We start from the raw sequence: 18,768 nt of genomic DNA, 5'->3' as shown, positions 1-18,768 counted from the left end.
CTCTGGTTCGGCGTCAGACCTTGCCGCCTTATTCCTGGACGCCATTGTGCTGCGTCATTGTGCACCTAGCGCACTAATGAGTTATCGCACCAAGACTCTCGCGTCAACAATGATCGAAGACGTAAAGAGAGCTTCTGGCACAGTTCATAAGACGACATTCAGATACCACCCATAAACAAATGGCTTAACAAAGCGAATTCATCCCACATTAAGAGATATGATATGAATGGATATCGGGCCGAACCACAACAACTGGCACAAACGTTTACTTTTTATCACGATTGTCCACAACACGACTATCCAACGAACAACGGGTACTCACCTCTCTGCCTCGTTTGCGCCCATTCTCCGGCATTCAACATCGACGCCCTTTTCTTAAATGCCCCAACTAACACATCGGCTAGTATTCCCGGACAGTTCGTCTCGAGACGTGCATGTCCGAAAAGTGTTCGTCTCAACGCTGAAATCGGTCAGCTAGATCGCAAGCAATGTTACATCTCTTATCGATATGTCCCCTTTCGTCCTGGAGATTAAGTGCTCCTTTGGACTTTTGGACGCCAATTCGTACAGCCGGATTTTGTGACACGTTTGCGTCACAACCCGCCGTAGTTGCTCAGTGGTTATGGTGTTGGCCTGCCGAGCACGGAGGTAGCGGGATTGAATCCCGGCCACGGCGGCCGCATTTAGTTGGGGCCGATTAGCGAAAAACACCAGTGTACTTAGATTTAGGTGCACGTTAAAGAACGCCAGTTGGTCGAAATTTCCGGAGTCCTCCACTACGGCGTGCCTCAAAATGAGAAGTCTGGTGTGCACGTAAAAGCCTATGATTTCATTATTTATTTCAGTCACGCTTGCTTGGACTCTACTATAATTCTCAACAAACATCCCCAGTGAAATATCGTTTTACTCCCGTCCATGTTCCTTCGGGCCATCGTTACGACGATTCGGAGTTCATTTACGGCAATTCATCTGTGCGTCATTCATACGCTTCATCTCCTCATCTGTACATACCCATTCTCACCGTTTTGGGGTTGTGCCACGGGGCTCGCGCTGGAGAGAATAAAGAAGAGTGCGACGGCCTAAACGTTGTCACAATATATATATATATATATATATATATATATATATATATATATATATATATATATATATATATATATATATATATATATTGGTGTGTGTGTGTGTGTGCGTGTTTGTGTGTGTGTGTTGCACTTAACTTCAGCCAACCAAAAAATATGCAAGCTCTATGTTCTAGACGGTACCACAGTGGTGTTGTTTGCCGTCGCTTGGAGATACCAAGATTATTTTTTGGATTCCGCTAATGCGATATTTATACGGAATGAATTAGGGGCGCTATGATGTGAAACTATTCCAAACTTTTCTATTGCAATTGTGCGATCAGCCCTCCGCGATTGGTCAAAAACTTTTTCGGACCACTCCCACTTCACCTGTCTGTCACCCGACACCACGAAAACCACGATAGCTCCCCATCTCATATGACGTGTACACACTGATCAATTGAGCGAACAAAAGAAAAATAGTTATTTCTTATTCGACGCCTTTTCGCCGTCAGCCCTCGGCTATTGGTCAAAAGTTGTGCTGCAGCCACTTCACCTGCCTGTCGCACGACGTCACGAAACCGCGAAAACTCACTGCGTCAAAGAGACATTTACGCGTTAAAGATGCATTAATATGCCGAACAAAACTGAATTTTTTTTCTGAATAGCCGCAGGCTGCCCCGTTCCGAAAGGAATAAAATATGGCTGCCGCCGATCACTCAGGCACTGGCTCTCGCACCTGCCAGAGAGCATGGGTTTATTTTCTTGTAATAAAATTTTTTGAGTGGCCGTGTAACGTTTTCGAACACTTTCAGCACTTTTGCGACCTCGTTCTGCCAACACTTCTTTGCTGAGGATCCGTTTTAGCGTCATTCTTTAGTTTCCTTGCACCCGCCGCGATTGTCGACGAGCCACAGCAAGCTAAGTAAGGGAAAGCGGACCAATCGCAGACTGCGGCACCACCATCTTCATCGGGTTATCGATTTTCAGTGCAGTGGCCTGGCCCCATGGAATACCTCTCCAATTGAGCGTGCTCCTCACCACTTGTGAGCCAATTAGACAAGACAAGCTGCTCAGTGTTATTCGTTTTTCAAGCAAACAAAAGTGACATCCTATGAACGAGGAGAGCGTTTGATTTGTCTCTTCAGACAACCCTGCGGATGACCGCCCGATACTTGCGTCGGCGGTTACACAAATTTGACGTGAGGACATTGCAATAAAAACACATTGGTATAGTTTTACTTTATAGGGCCCTAGCTTCCTAACTATTACAGATGAGATGTAATAATTTTGTGTGTATTCGCGGGGTTCTTTCATGCATGCAAAAACACTTTTATGTAGCACGTATTGACCAACAGAAAGCTGTATCGGGAGTTCCTCATATTCCTCTACAGTTTTGCAATTGATAATTGTAATGTAATCATGACTGAGATCTTAAGTGAATAATCAAGGCTAATTATATAATTAGGCGTAATGCAATGAATAATCTGGGTACCTCCAAGCGACGGCAATATTGCGAATGGTTATATTGAAGCCAATATTCCCAATGACCTAGCACCTTGGTCAACGAAGTCATGCTGTGGTGCGCCAGCATCACAACGGCATAGACGAATGTAGTAGAACCTGAAAGCTGCGCGGCCTATTTCTGGGGCAACAACATCAACAACAAGCACAGAGCTTGTCGTGTGTGTGTGTGTGTCAAAATTCTCTGTCGTCCTGTCGCGTTGCACTATGCTATCATGAATCCCAACCAACTAGCGCGCCAACGTACCTTAGCCCGAGAATAGCATATTTGCGCCCCAGTGACAAGTAATCGAAGCCACGTGATCTCTCTTAAGATAGCGCTCTAACGCCACTGCACTCGCGTTAGATCTTATTGCATTCAAACAACAAACTGCACACAAGTATTCTGCTGCCTGTTTACCGCCTGCTCAAATTCTTTTCGCAGGTTAACAGACTCCCGCGTGGCAAGGTGCTCGGTGGCTGTAGTTCCATCAACCACATGATCTTTGCCCGAGGAAATCGAAAAGACTTTGATAGCTGGGCATCTGAGTATGGCGCGAAGGGCTGGTCATACGACGATGTGTTGCCAGACTTCATCAGCATTGAAACGTCGTACCTGGGTATCGACAATGGTAAGCCAAACCGAATATGATACATGCGGTACGTGGGCATTTACCTGCTTTCTTCGACAAGCGCAACAACCTAGCTGGTATTGCTGATGGTTTACCGAAAGCGAGGGAAGCCCGAAAGAGGAGCTTACTCGTTAGTGAATGGACCGTATAGGCAGCGATGTGTATTTGAACAGTACTTAAAGGGACACTGAAGAGAAAAATGATTTATTCTGTATCAGTAAATTACCTTTCTAGAACACCATGCAATAACACCACTCTTGTAACGATAAGGTTCTTGGTAAGCCAGAAAAAACGCAAGAACGAAACACGGGTGGCGACGCTTCCTTGAAGCTCCCCCTCCCGGTCGCTGTGACGTCATGGATTTTTATAGCATCTTCTAGAACCTACCTAATTATACAGCGGTACAGACTGACTTCATTGTGTTCTAACGGAACCAAATATTCAACCTGGCAAGTTTCAAAAGCCTTTACTCAGTCAACGCTGCCCCAATGCGAAAACATCCTTTGGAATCCCTGACCGGTGGGGGTGCTTCAATGCGAAATTCAAATACTGATACTTCGACCTTGAATTTTTTATCTAATAATCAAACTATTATGATGAAATGACTGCCTGCAGGTTTCTTAAACAGTGCTTTATTAGTACAAACTGATTTATTGTTTCGCTTTAGTGCGCCTTTAAGACAGAAGCAATACATTTAGTAGCAGGTTGATCACTAAGCATTTATATCTCACAAGAAAGTTTCCGATAGCGCCTATTTTCTAACGGCGCGCACCGGGACGGCTGCAAAGTACTATTGCACCAGCGGGGGTTGCGGCGGGGGTTGACTTGACTGGATGTGAATTTTAGCAGCGTCTTGCCCAGGAGGAAAAACGTACTTATCGCGACAACCTTTCCCGAGTAGTACGGAATATGCATCGTCCCTTTTTTGTGCACAAATTTTCTATCGCATCCTAGAGAATTTTCATCTCGTGCAAATTTCCTATAACTGCAGAAAATTAGCAATACGTGAGTTAGGGTTTACTGGCACTCTATAAGAGGCGTTCATCAAAGAATAAGCGGGACAATAACATGTGCAGTGATAGGCACAATCTCTCCTGCGTGCGGTTCTGCACGTTGTCCTGTTATTCTGCTGTAAAAACCGATGTCTTCAGCATAAAGGTACATTCACTTCACCCTCTTACCTCAGGGTTGAAATATGCTCTGAGGTCACCGGTCATCACACCTAACGCTCTCGTTCTGCGCAAGCGTTCTGCGTGGTGATGCAGGAATGAACACCGGTCATGTTCAATGCATCGTCCATATATTCAATTTTGCGGCACGCGTGAGCTTCGGCCACTGCTAGCGCATGCAATAGAAGTGGTTTCCATTACTTGGCAGTTCAAACGCAAATGAAACATGAGAAATAAGACAGGACAAGCGCTTTTCGAACTACTGATGGTTCTTACATGAATAAAATGATTATATACCTAGTAATCATGAAATTAATGTGGGTTACATATAAAAACCGTCATACACTCACGAGTGATGAACAAACGAGCTCGCTTCGTTTGCCAGTTGTTGACTTCGTTCGGCGCACCGCAGTAATCCATGTCTTTCGTCGACTTTTTTTGTACTATTTTCTTGTGAATAGGCAGAATTTAACTGGTCGCATAAACCCTTTCGTGTTTACATTGCTGTCGTGATAGCTAACAACACATTATTAATTTCCGGTCATCCGAAGAGGCGCCGTCGCAAACAAGAGACGTTTCGCGCGCAGCGCGAACTGAACACAGGGGCGACCGTGCACGGAAGCGGCGGCGTAAACCTACACCCGTTGGAGGTGAAATCGTCCTAAGGGAGGAAAACAGTACAACTATCTGTGAAAGTTTAGTGACAAGTGATAATATATGGCTATTCCATGACATATCGTGGTCGAAAATGATCCCTAGGCTCTTAACTGAGCTCACTATTTCAATTTTCTCCGAAATATTTGTGATGTCAGCAGGCAGCGTAGCGTTTTTGTTCTTGGCTTGGAATGATGTGGCTTTAGGTTTAGTAGTGTTAATTATGAGACCATTTTTAAAGGACCACACATGTACTTTGTCTAGTACTGCATTAGCAGTCCTTAACAAGTCTGAGGTATGATGAGACGAAAACAGTTGTGTAGTGTCATCAGCATAGATGATGTATTTTGTGTCATTGTCAACAATAACAATATCATTAACGTAGATACTGAAAAAGAGAGGACCAAGTAGGCTCCCTTGCGACACTTCTATCCATGTGTTCCTTAACTGAGAGGAGAGGTTATTTACGTGTGCAAACTGAACTCTGGAGTTTAGATATGATCTAATTAATTCAAGGGTGACGCCGCGAATTCCATAGGTAAACAATTTATTGAGTAGAAGTTCATTATTAATGCAGTCGAAAGCTTTCGTAAGATCTATTAACACTGCAAGTGTGAGCAAGCGCTCTTCGATGTTTTTGAGAACAAATGCTTTTTGATCCAAGGCAAGTTGTGTTGACCAGTTTTTAAGGAAGGCGTACTGACAGTCAGTTAAGAGGTTCTTATTTTTCAGAAATGTAGAAAGACGTTTAAATAGAAGCTTTTCCACGCCTTTTGAGAAGACTGGCAAAATGGATATGGGCCTGTAATTTGTCATAGGAGTCCTGTCCCCACGCTTGAATAACGGGATTACGTTATCGACTTGCATTTGAAACGGGAAGACTCCGGTATCGAGGCATAAGTTGTATGTGTATAGCAGCAATGGGGCAACAATACCTAGGCCATACTTAATTGGCTTTATCTGCAGATTATCTACATCCAGGCTGCGGCTGCTGCTCAGCTCAGAAAAAAGGCATATTAACTCTGATTCATTGGTCGGGTGGAGGAAGATCGTGTCTGCAACACTTGTTCTTGTGAAATCGCAGGCACTCATGCATACAGCAATATTATTATTACTGACTAGAAAATCATTGAATGCATCAGGTAGTGGCAGCGGTTATTTCGTCGGTAGGTAGTGGCATCGGTTATTTATCATCGGTTATTTGAACACCATTACTGACAATGTTAATACGTGACTGGGAAATAGGCGTATGGTTGCGCAGAAGATTCTGCTGTTTCCATATCATCTGGCTGTCACATTCGCAAGAGTTAAACATGCTAGTATGATAACGGCTTTTCGCGTTGCGCAGCTCGTTCGTGAGAGAATTGCGAAAACGTTTAAACTCGGTCCAGTCATTTGGATCCCTTGACTTGATAAACTTATCATAAAGGCAATTTTTGTTTTTTTTAATACGTCTTTATTTCTGCGTTTAATAGGCGAAGCTTTGTGGCGGAAAAGGGGTTCTCTATCGGGGAAGGGGAGGGGTACCGATGCTCTCTTCTTCCTCGAGGTGGAGTGGTCCCGAGGTCGGCTCTGCAAAGAGGCGGCCAGGCCCTTCCTTGTCCCTGAAAAAGTCCAAAAAAGCACTCCAAAGTTGGACTGAGTCCTTACGGCCGATGTGCGATGGCGGGTCGAGCCAATCCTGTAGGGTGCCAGGTCGGTTCCCGCCCAGGGAGTGTAATGTCCTTTCTCGGACCGTGTCGTAGGCAGAGCAGCTCCACAGAAGATGTTCGGCCGTACCTCTGGCCGGGCATGCTGGGCACTTAGGGCTCGGGTATGAGTGCAGGTTGATGACGTGTAGCCGTGCTGGTAAAGGCCGATCCACACGACGGACCAAGTCCGCGGGCCGATCGGTCACGTGATGCGACGTCACGGCCCGCCGCGGTCCGGTCCGGCGCAGAGCACATCCACACGGCGGACCGCCATAGCAGACGGCAGAGCGGACCAACCAGCTACACTCTCGGCCAGAGTGTTATCATTGTTATCATTCCGGCTCGAGTCCCACAAAGCCGGGAACTGCTCAACGAGGCATACAAGATGAAAAAAACCTCCTCGTCACTCCAAGAGGACACGGTGTTTAAAAAATATATCTGCTGCACGCACGTGTAGGCGGAACGGCGGACATGAAACGACTGGCTTTTGCTGAGCCGAAAACTATATTGGATTTGGCTGAAGACACTCTGTTGCTGGACAAAATTAGTTGGCTAAGCCAAAATCGCTGCGGTTTGCATGCGGTCCGCCGCCAATACGGAAGCGGGAAAAGCCTCGGCGATTTGTTGGACCGCGAGGGCCGCGGTCTTGCGCGGGCCAACGGCGGTACGCACGAACTGGTGACGTCCTATCACGTGATGCGTGGACCGCGGTCCAAAAGGGCAATTTGGTCCGTCGTGTGGATCGACCTTTACAGAAGCTGGCCGGTCTGGGCTCGGCGAAGAAGAACCGCCTCTATTTGATGCGGAAGATTGTGTGTGATCCACGGCTTGCGTATCCTGGAAGGTTGCTTTTTCATAATAGTAAAGGGAAAATATTTGTGATAGCATGAGGAAAATAGCCTGAGGAAACTGTCATATGCGACATCCGGTGTTTGCGTGGCATAAACATCTGTGCAGTTGATGTTTCCTAATTCGGCATGAAAATTTTCTAACGCTTCTGCATAATCGCTTGTCTGAAGCTAACAGTAACAGTTGATCGTTGACATGCATGATTCAGGCTCAGAAATATAGGCATCTGATCACTAAGACCACAGGAAAACACTCCAGATTTAATCTTACTTAAAGCAATGTTTGTAATGAATAGGTCGATACACGTAAATGTATTATAAGTAGTTCTGGTACGTGATGATATGACATTGAAGCAACCATGTGCGTGTATAACTGCCTGAAAATTTCGCTTCATGGGGTTGTCGAGCATCATATTGACATTGAAATCACCACCCAACACGAGTTTAAATTGCAATTCACCGATATAAAGGAAGAACTTTTCAATAAATTGGAAGAAATGGTCTAAATTACCGCTTGGTGGACGGTAGAAAACTGAGTAGACAGTTCGAACACTCAAGACTGATAGGACTTCATAGTCATCAGTAATACAGCAAAATTCATTGATGCACTTTGCATCAATGTTATCACGGACAAGCACACTAACACCACCGCCTCGCGACGTTTCTCCGTGTTTAGTAAATCACTGATATTTAGGCAGTTGCCATACAACTACTGAGTGCTGGTCATACCGCGTTTCAAACAGCATAATGACATTAAACTGAAAGGTCAAGCTGCTGAAGAAAAGGTCGAGCATGTCGTGCTTGTTTCGCACTGACTGGCAGTTCAGATGTAAGCATCGAGTGGATTTTTTATGGTCTTCTCCAAAAGAATGCAAAATATCAGACGGGGATAACGAATCAACAGAAGCCATGTCAAAACGAGACAACCTAGCGACAGCACTTCAGTATCACATTTTCAGCTTTTCGATATCGGTTGTGGTCTTGATTACATTAAATGGGCATGTTCTGCTATCCGGGTAAATATTCTTCCGTTGCGATGCCACACAAATTTGAAATTGTTTACGTGTGCCCATTCCTTTGCAACTTTGAGCAACGATCTATTACACCCGGTTAGGTTTTCGGATATGTAGGCATCATGTTTTACCCTTCATATAACTTTCGTTTTTTCAAACCATTTTTCTCTTGACTCACGTGAAGCGAACGAACACGGCTGGTGTCTTATCTTTTTGTGAAGGAAGCTGGTGAATGGCGGAGACTTTCTGCTCGTTAAGAGGATAAAGTTCAAGTTCGGCAGCAAGGCTCCGGCTATTATGAGCAATGGATTCAAGCGGAAATTTCAATGGACACCGCTACAAGGTGGAATGGAAAGCTCCAGGTGGTGGAGCTCCACAAAACTACACATAAAGTATCTGGCTTCAAAGGACATACTCGCGAGGACCCTGTCCTGCTGCATTGTATAAGCGGAGCGATACTATGCCTGCGCTGTGTTTCTGCGTCGTTTTCTATTTTCGCTTTCTATTTCCACCTAAAATTCCGTGTTTTCTAGTGCTATATAGCAAAGATCCGCGTGTTGATAAAATTGCATAAATGGGCCTGGAGTGCGGCCTGATCCCGGTGACCACAAACACACTCCCTCACCAGAGCAGGATTGGCCACCCTGGTGCAGTGCTTGACCACAACCTTTACAAACGTCTTTATAGAAAGCCTATACACAGTCGATATACATTTGTCTATGAAATCTGTATACTGTCTACACACATTTCTTTAGACTAGTCTATAGACAGTCTACAGACTTATGGCCGTACACTTTTTATAGACTAGTCTATCAAAAGTCTGAGTCTATAGACTTTCTATACACTATAGACAGTCTATAGACTTATGGCCATACACTTTTTATAGACTACTGTATAAAAAAGTCTGAGTCTATAAACTGTCTATATAATAATGAAAATTCATATTTGTAGACAATTGTCTGCGGCATGCATACATACAAGTGTATAGTTCTACTTTTGTAGAGTGGAGTCTATAAAATGTCTATAGACTATCTATAGACTATTCCTATAGACCAGTCAATAGACAGTCTATAGACTTATGGCGATACACTTTTTATAGACTAGTCTAAAAATGTACGAGTCTATAGACAGTCTATAGACTGTCTATAGAGGAATGAAAATTCACGTTTGTAGACAAATGTCAGCAGAATCTTTATAAACAAAAGGGTATAGAGTTATACAGTTCTATTTCTGTAGACTGAAGTCTATAGTATTTCAATAGACAAATGTCTATAGATAGTCTATAGACATTCTATAGACTTCAGTCTACAAAAACAGAACTTCATAATTTTATACACTTTTTTCAATGACATTTTTTCTATGATTTTTTCTCCTAAATCAATGGGTCATTGGCCATAACTTCAACAGAATGCAGATGGATTGATTGCATTGATATGGTCACATAGTTTCTTACAGGTAATGAGGCCTCTTGGGTATACCTAACATGTTTCCATGTTATGTATACACATGGGCACCCGAAATGCCACGCGACCACATTGTGTCACGGCACGACAGATATGTATCGCGTAGAAAACAGAACTGATAATATAGTTCGAATGAATTCAATCACATGAAATTATTTAAAGCGATTTCAAAGATGAAAATTTTTTCTAGGGTTTCGAGGTTCAGGACTTTTAGTTAACGCAAAAAAAAGAATTGTGCAAGAAATGCCATGTTAGTAGCTTGACTCTCACTTTTTTTAATAAATGGGACCACTTACCTCAACACTTATGAGGTGAAATGTTTTAAAATATATTTAACAGAGAGATTCCCTGAAAAGTTTGTATGACATATAACAAGACAGCATACCTATGTGGTCATTTTAAGGTTTCCCGATCTTTTTGCAATCCTTCCCTGGCTGTATTCATGAAAATTTTCTGGCAATCTATGACGCGCGCAGCATAAGTGTACTAAAAATATTGTGGTTTATTGCTTGCCAAGTACTGCCAGTTAATAATATTTAGATAAAACGAATAGCACGTCCGTCACTTGACATGCAGTATCAGATTGAACTGACTTGAATCCCTTATTTAATAAATTTGGCAAGCGCTTGGGAAAGTTCGTAATTGATGTCCACACGAGTACAGCACGGAAGAAGGGGACACAGAGACACAGAGGTAAAGTAAATGCAAAAATTTGAGGGAAAACTATTCAATCAGTTATTTTTATGGTTATATAGTAGTTTTCTGTATAATTTGATCTCATCACTTACGCCTCTAGTTAACTTTGTTTACCTGTGACTAAAGACTACATGGCAATATCATTCAGTACCATTATGATGTTTCATTAATATTTCGTTAATTATGATGTTTCGTTAACAGTATAATAAACAGTTAGACAATCGTAATGGTCGCCGGTGCCAGCAACGGTACCTTTCGTTTCAAGACAGGTTCATGTGACACACAGTGTACTTACAAAAATGAAAGAAATGCGTGAATTCCAAACGATTGCAATAATAATAATTGTTGAAGCAAGGATACCTGACTGAACTGTGCACATTTTCAGGTGTTAATTCAATATGCCCGTGCCGAACGAACGCGCTCAGCATAGTGACTTCCCGCCGTGGTTGCTCAGTGGCTATGGTGTGGGGCTGCTGAGCACGAGGTCGCGGGATCGAATCTAGGCCACGGCGGCCGCATTTCGATGGGGGCGAAATGCGAAAACGCCCTACTTAGATTTAGGTGCACGTTAAAGAAGCCCAGGCGGTCGAAATTTCTGGGGTCTTCCACTGCGGCGTGCCTCATAATCTAAAAGTGCTTTTGGCACGTAAAAACCCAATAATTTAATTTAGCATAGTGACTGCAGTTTTGAACAACCACGTCAAGAATTGCAATTTATTTCCGCTTAGAACAGCCTGCAATGTCTCTTTTCTCATACTTCGAGATTAATACATTTGTCACACTTTCACTCGAATGCACATGAATGGAGGCGTATTGATAAGGTTACTTATCAACTAAAACATGTTAGGATATCTTAGGAGTGTTAATAAGGGTAGAGCCCGTGCAATGTCCTCTAAGTTATCTGAATATTCTGTGCGTTATCTACTAAGAAAAGACCACCAAATGGTTCATCTGGCTTTTTTTCTTTTATACAGCACATATAGTATACAGTCTGTCCAGAACGACGGCACTAAATGCAACAGTAATAAAAACAGGAACACTGATCACGCGCTACTTACGGTGAATCTAGATATTTTTGCTAGCTATTTCTTCAAGTCTCGTGTTTTGCTGGTGGTAACTTCCCAAAATTATCTAGCTCGGTTGCCAGGAACCTTAAAAATACTGCTACTTTTAAACCATACGAAAACGGCAGTGCACACACTGCTTATGCATGCCCCACAAACACGGCCTTTCATCCGAGTACTCCAGCAGTTATTCAATTATACGCATTTGTTTGAAACTTCTTCTTGCTAACACAATTTCGCGATATACACGTAAAGCGTGTCACAAGAATTTCACTACACATGACGCGCAGCATTCATCGCGGCCGGATCAAGCGCCACGAAATCAGATCTACCACAGTGGCAGCCCAACACACATAATCCGCATAGAGGCTGCTCAGTATCAAGTTAAAACATAGTCATCCTCATCATCATCATCATCATCAGCCTAGTTACGCCCACTGCGGGGCAAATGCCTCTCCCATACTTCTCCAACTATCCGGGTCATGTACTAATGGTGGCCATGTTGTCCCTCCAAACTTCTTAATCTCATCCGCCCGCCTAACTTCCTGCCGCCCTCTGCTACGCTTCCCTTCCTTTGGAATCTATTCTGTGGCTCTTAATGACCATCGGTTATTTTCCCTCCTCATTACATGTCCTGCCCATGCCCATTTCTTTTTCTTGATTTCAACTAAGATGTCATTAACTCGCGTTTGTTCCCTGACCCAATCTGCCCTTTTCTTATCCCTTAACGTTCCACCTATCATTCTTCTTTCCATAGCTCGTTGCGTCGTCCTCAATTTGAGTAGAACTCTTTTGGTATCCCTTCAGGCACAGGGCCCATCAGGCACTTGCATTATCGACAGCGACGATGAGTTTTACAGCGCATTTCTAGCATTTCTTCCAGCGTACCGCCAAATGTGATGCCCGCACGTATGTTACTACTAATTTACCGTTCCGATGAGAGGTCAAAGCAATCAGTACAGCAATGAGGCACTCATATGCGAGGGCGTGCGGGCATACCACCTACGAAATACTGGGTGGGCTCAGAGAATTTGGCACATATTTTAGGTGAATGATACACTTTGATGAGTTTATAGTGCAGGATATCAGTCAACGAAAAACCACCCGATGTTAGTGGTGCAGCCTAGATATGAAGCTAATGTGAAAAGTATCTGAGAATCGGACGGCACACAACCCGCACACCACATGCGCGAAATCGGTTTATCGCGCACTCACAAAGTTCGTGTTGTCAGCTACAAACATTACGTGTATCCGTGCTGTTAGCTTGCTGCCTGTTTGGAATGGATCATCGTTTTGCTTTCTTTATTCTACTGCCGCAAAAGTCATGCTATGACAACTGTGAAGAGAGTCTTGGGATTGCCGAGAGCGACTACGTAGATCTTATCATGTGGTCAACAAACGTGGAGGTATACACTATGTGTATACTAAAGTTTACAAATATGCTCTACAGCAATCGCAGCAGTATACAACTTCAGTGGCTTATATCAAACGCAGCTCCGTATTATCCACCGATACCTGCACTTGGTTACAGCGTGCACGAGTAGATCCCAGATTAACCATATTTGTATATTACCAATCTATAGACGGCATGTAAACCTGAAGCAATAAGAATTTTACACCATCGGCTGTTTTGTACTTCATGTCACGCCTTACCACAATCGGTATACGGGCTGTTCCCACAAGTTAACAGGACCGTTGGTGAAGTCCCACCCTATGGCCTTCACCTGCGGTGATATAGGAAACCATGGAAATAATTCGAATTGCAAAGAAGTGTACAGGGTGTTTCACTTAATCTGAGCCAGACTTTAAAATATTCAAGTGCTACTTAGGTGGAGAGAACCATGGTAATGCTGTTTGCCATCGCTTGGAGATACTCATTATGTTTTTTTTGCATTCCCTTGATTAGATAAGTGGTGTTAATTAATTTCTCAATTATTTTAATTAGGTGAACGTTCTCTGCGATAAAATTGTAGACCAACAATAGAAACTTCCGATACAGCTTTCCGTTGCTCAACAAGTGCTCCATAGAAGTGTTTGTCCGAGCATGAAGAAGCCCGCGATTATAGGCAATGTGACTCGAGTGTCCGCTCGCACAGAAATATATACACATATAGACAAAAAGAAATATAAATCTTATCGACTTACGTCTATAGAAAGTATATAGACAAACAATAGAAACAGGTAAATAGAGACTGTATAGACTTTCACCTATAGGTGTCAGTTGTGGGTAAGTAGACAGAAAAGAAACAAACACCATATCGAGTTTTTTTATAGACCGTCTATAGACTGCGAATTGACCAAAAAAAATAGAAACCTTATCGACTTTCGTCTATAGGTAGTCTATAGAGGGGATGTAGGCAAAAAAGAAACCAATACTTTATCGACTTGTTTCTATTGGCCGACTATACATTGCAAATAGAAAAAAGATATAGAAATCTTATGGATTTTCGTCTATAGAAAGTCTACAGACAAACAATAGATAAAAATATATAGAGACTATCGACTTTCGTCTATAGCTGCTTGTTGTGGGGAAGTAGCAAAAAAGAAACAAACACCATATCGACTTTTTTCTATGGACCGTCTATAGACTGCGAATAGACAAAAAGAAATAAAAGCTTTATCGACTTTCATCTATAGGCAGTCATTGACTTTGTATCAACAAAAGTCCAAATCTATAGAAAGGCAAAGTCGTCTATGAAAAGTCTAGAGACTTTCTATAGACAGTCTAATTCATTTTTAAGGGAACCTCCATTAAAATCCACAATTAGCACATGACCGGGGTAGTTTGATAAATATGAGAGGCCTTTGCCCTGCAGTGGGCGTAGCCAGGCTGATGGTGATGATGATGATAGCAAAGAATCTTCGTTCTTGTTCTCTACTCAGGCTTTCCACTTTCTTTCGTATCTCCCCCTCTTCCCATCCACCGTGGTGGCTTCTTGGCGATGGCGTCGCGCTGCTAAGCACGAGCTCATGGGTTCGATTCGTTACTGTGCTACCATTTTAATGGGGGCGAAGAGCAAAAACGCCCCTATACCGTGAACTGTCTGCACGGTAATGAAGCTGAGGTGGTCAAAATTTATCGACAGTCCCCCAGTACGACGTGCCTCAGGTTCATGTAGAGGTTTTGTAATGTAAAATGCCAGAATATGTATTCTACTTCCCTCTTTTTCCGAGCTTATACAGAGCGTCAACTCCAGCAACGCATCCCCAGCGGAACACGGAAAGCATGTGCGGTGTTCACTTAGTGCATGTGATATTCTGTTTCAATTCTGGTTATGCCTATAGTATCCTATGAAGACATATGTGTGCACAGCCTTCCATAGTTTGCTCTTGCATTTTGGAGCGTTATTTTCTTCCAACTCTAAGTTTAGCAAATGCGGCAGCACAGACGCGAAAAAAGCATGCTCACAGCATCAACTCCAATTCAGGACGTTTTACGCATTAACCATATTTTGCAAGCTCAACACATGGCTCCAACAAAAGGAAGCGAAGCTAAAGCATTCATTTGTGTAAACAGCTAGTTTTCCGGTTTATGAGAAGAAAAGTTTCTTAGATGAGATCGTCGAAGCTTGTGGTCTGGGAAAATCCTAACTGGAGCACATAATTACGACAGTGTGAAGAAAACGGCGATGTTGCTCTATCACTCGAAATACTACAGGAACTTTGACGACTTTTGATGGTGACATAGGCATAGTCAACTGAAGAAGAGTTCGAGTAATGCTGTTGAACTTTATTGATGCAAAGATACCTCGGTGATAGTATTCAAGATGCCATATTTGCGTAAGGCTCTTCTGAACATACAGTATAATGGCCTGCTGTGCAAGGTTTTCTGGCGCTTCCCTACTTACAGTATTCCCAATATACCCATGACTTGACTCTCTCGATACCTACAGTCCTGTCTAGACTAGATAAGCCTAATGAGTATGGATAAAGGTGCAGTACGTGGAAAGTTCTGGGGACAAATATTGATCTGCCTTGTCAGGCTTCTAGTTGCCTGGGAGTGCTACTTACTCTCCAGTCTCAGCTCGTCCTTGTCCTAATTCTTAATATGCTTTGTTCCACATAGTGTGCCAGAGAAAACAACGACAAACGTGAAAAGTTCACACCGTGTCATTGCAGATCTAACATTTTTGTGCCCCCATTTGGTAATGTGTTTCTGTTCACTAAGGATCACATTTAGGCACTGCATGAACTGGCTGATCGTACTTTTACAGGATACCATGGCAAAAGTGGGGAAGTCCCTGTCACTTTCCCTAGTTCGCATACAAAGGCAAGCAACTTGTTTTTAGAGGCTCGCCGGGAACTTGGTTACAACGATGACTATAATGGGCCGAGCCAGACAAGATGCAAAGAAGTGAACCGCCTCATACGCTTGTACTTATGATTAGAATCTGCAAATTGTTGCATTATCATAGGAAATATGTGCCAAAATATTAGCTACGTGTACGCGAACAGAGACGCAGCACTTCCTACCTATTCACCTTTCAGGAAGCTATCTTTTCTAGTAGATTTAAACCAAGATTGACGAATATTCTTCATATACGAGAAATATCTTTAAAACCGGGGAAGGGTGTCGAATGTTTCATTATGCTTTCTAATGTAAATATAATTGGGTAATGTGTCATAAATCAACTTCCGTAGAAAAAGTTGGCATATAGCACGAAGGTGCCCTATGAGGATGCAGAGCAGCGTAAAAATGACATTCATCACTCTATCAAGATATATGCAATACCGGCGTGCCGAATGAACTGTCGCTTGAAGATAATGTACCGAAAAGATGAAAAGATTGAGGGAATAAACCGTCTCAAAAGACAATACCGTGACTATCGGCATAGTGCCTTGTGCTGAAAATAGGTCTTGAGGACTGCCAAACGTACCCGTCCTTCGCATGTTTGATACAAAGATTGTATCAATGATGGAGCTAAAAAAGGTTCTCGAATGAGCAACCCTACAGACGTGGTCGCCGATTTGAATACCACTAAGATGCAAGCAGGGGAGCTGAAATCACGTAAAATATCTTCCAAAACATTGTCCATATGTGCGGGTAAACATAAAAACAAGCCCCGTACGAAGTATACCCAAGAGGAGCAACTTTGGAACGGGTTTCGGTTACAAGAGACCATTCAAATCACGAATTTGTGCTATATTTAGCGTTCCTATTGGAAACAATAACGTTAAAACTCTGGTTTTGTTTTGAAGTCAAATGCAATTAGCTGGCGTTATGTAATAGTCATTCTGTTATTTTAAATCATTCCTTGGTATATTGATAGTTTACACTTTTCTGTAGACCAGCATTTCGCATGCCGCAAGCTTGTTTCGTCTCGCGCTCTCTTCGTACCAATAGTTGTAAACAAGTATCATACCCTATACAACGGTGCTTACGTTACATTTCTTCGGGGTATTCGTGCCATTCTTTACCAAGCGCTATACTGCATTTTGCAGTAATATCAGTTTTTCTCGTCGGCACATATCTTACAAAATGATGACGTGAACGTGAAACACAATATTCGACAGACTTGGTAAAGCATTCTACGACTACGTGTAAGCTCGAAGTGATCCTGCGCAAGCTCGGTGAATAAGGCAAAGCGTAACTTTGTGACAGCTGGAGACATTAGTCGTGCGAAGTGTTACACAGGCATGGATGCAGGAAAGTGTGACGTCACCAAGATGCTCAGGCGCTGCCCCTGCATTCTCTACAGACAAAAAAGCGGAAAGACTTGGCAAACAAATGTCTTGAATTTTCTCTAAAGGTAAGGTTATTAAACGTGAGCGTGTTTACAGTTTGATGCCCTCACAAGAACAAGTGTCTTGGTCGAAACGTTGGCTTCGGCGACATTCCTTGCACTACCACTCTTAATCACAACTCGCACGCATCTTCCTGTGAAGCTCGCTAGCATATTGAATTTAGCATACCATATTATTGAGAAAATGCTAAGAAGTTAGAAGTATTTCTATTTAAATCGTCAGCGATGAAGACACAAAGCTGGGTGATCACTGTGGTCTGTTATTTTGCATGTACATTGAACGTGTTATGAAAATAGCGTGGTTTGTTGATAAAATATTTCACCATTTAGCGTTTACAGGCGGATAGCCACGTAAATGTAAAAATTTACGGGTCATATTCAACTATGAAAAAGTGTGCTTAGAATGCATTAGTGAGCAGTTTTCTTAAGACCCACTTAGTCACTTTTTATTTTGTATTAGTTAGTAATCGGGCACTGTGCAACAACCAGTTACTGTCCACCTGCATTGCACACTTATGCCTATCTGCTTGTCTGGCAAAATACCTTCATTCAATTTAGCGTACTTGTTCCGACTGCCTCTTTAATATTTCTGCACTATGTTTACAGGCTTTTCACGCGTACAAAACAACATAAGGAACGGAGAGCGAGGGAGTTGTAGTAGATCGTTTATCACAAACGATGTCCGCAGAAGAAAAAATTTCGATGTCGCACTTTATTCGCATGTGACGAAGGTAAGAGAAAATTTTTAATTCTTGTTTTTGCGTGCAAACATTATGATTACATTGTTTTACACGGCATGCAAACTAACTAAATCATCGTTTGGTCTGAAGCAAAAACTATTCATTGCTTTTATTTTACTCAAGTCAGAAATAACATGCGAGCATCTTAAGTGTGCGGCTTTCGCAGGTTCTTTTCGAAGGGGCAACCGCTGTAGGAGTGGAGTACAAGCGTGACCTCGGAACAGACACCGTTCGGGCAAAGAAAGAAGTAATTCTCTGCGCTGGAGCCATAGACTCTCCTCAGCTACTGATGCTTTCAGCCATAGGACCTCGAGAACATCTCGAGTCTCTTGGGGTAAGAGGACGGTTTGACCTCGATCGCTGATATTCACCTCATGCTACCGTCGGTCCTGTGTGTAAAGAACAATAACATGTCCATATAAAATGTCCTGAGACTTGTGTAGATTGGTCTTGTCTCTAGAAAAGTGGAACGCTTCGACCTTTGTAAAAA

The 18,768-nt window shown here is 42.8% G+C and overlaps 1 protein-coding gene across 1 annotated transcript in view; it reads left to right on the top strand.

Moving 5' to 3' along the window:
- LOC135902828 (4-pyridoxate dehydrogenase-like) overlaps window positions 1–18,768 on the top strand; it is a 151,549-nt gene that overhangs the window by 46,252 nt on the left and 86,529 nt on the right. Inside the window, exons 3-5 of the mRNA XM_070531356.1 lie at window positions 3,010–3,196; window positions 18,145–18,269; window positions 18,445–18,612. Coding sequence (XP_070387457.1) covers window positions 3,010–3,196; window positions 18,145–18,269; window positions 18,445–18,612 — 480 coding nt within the window. The remainder of the gene's footprint in view (window positions 1–3,009; window positions 3,197–18,144; window positions 18,270–18,444; window positions 18,613–18,768) is intronic.

This window comes from Dermacentor albipictus, chromosome 1, assembly GCF_038994185.2.
Source record: "Dermacentor albipictus isolate Rhodes 1998 colony chromosome 1, USDA_Dalb.pri_finalv2, whole genome shotgun sequence".
Taxonomy (NCBI): Eukaryota; Metazoa; Arthropoda; class Arachnida; order Ixodida; family Ixodidae; genus Dermacentor; species Dermacentor albipictus.
Note: the sequence above shows the minus strand (reverse complement) of the source record. Positions and strands in the feature narration are given on the sequence as shown.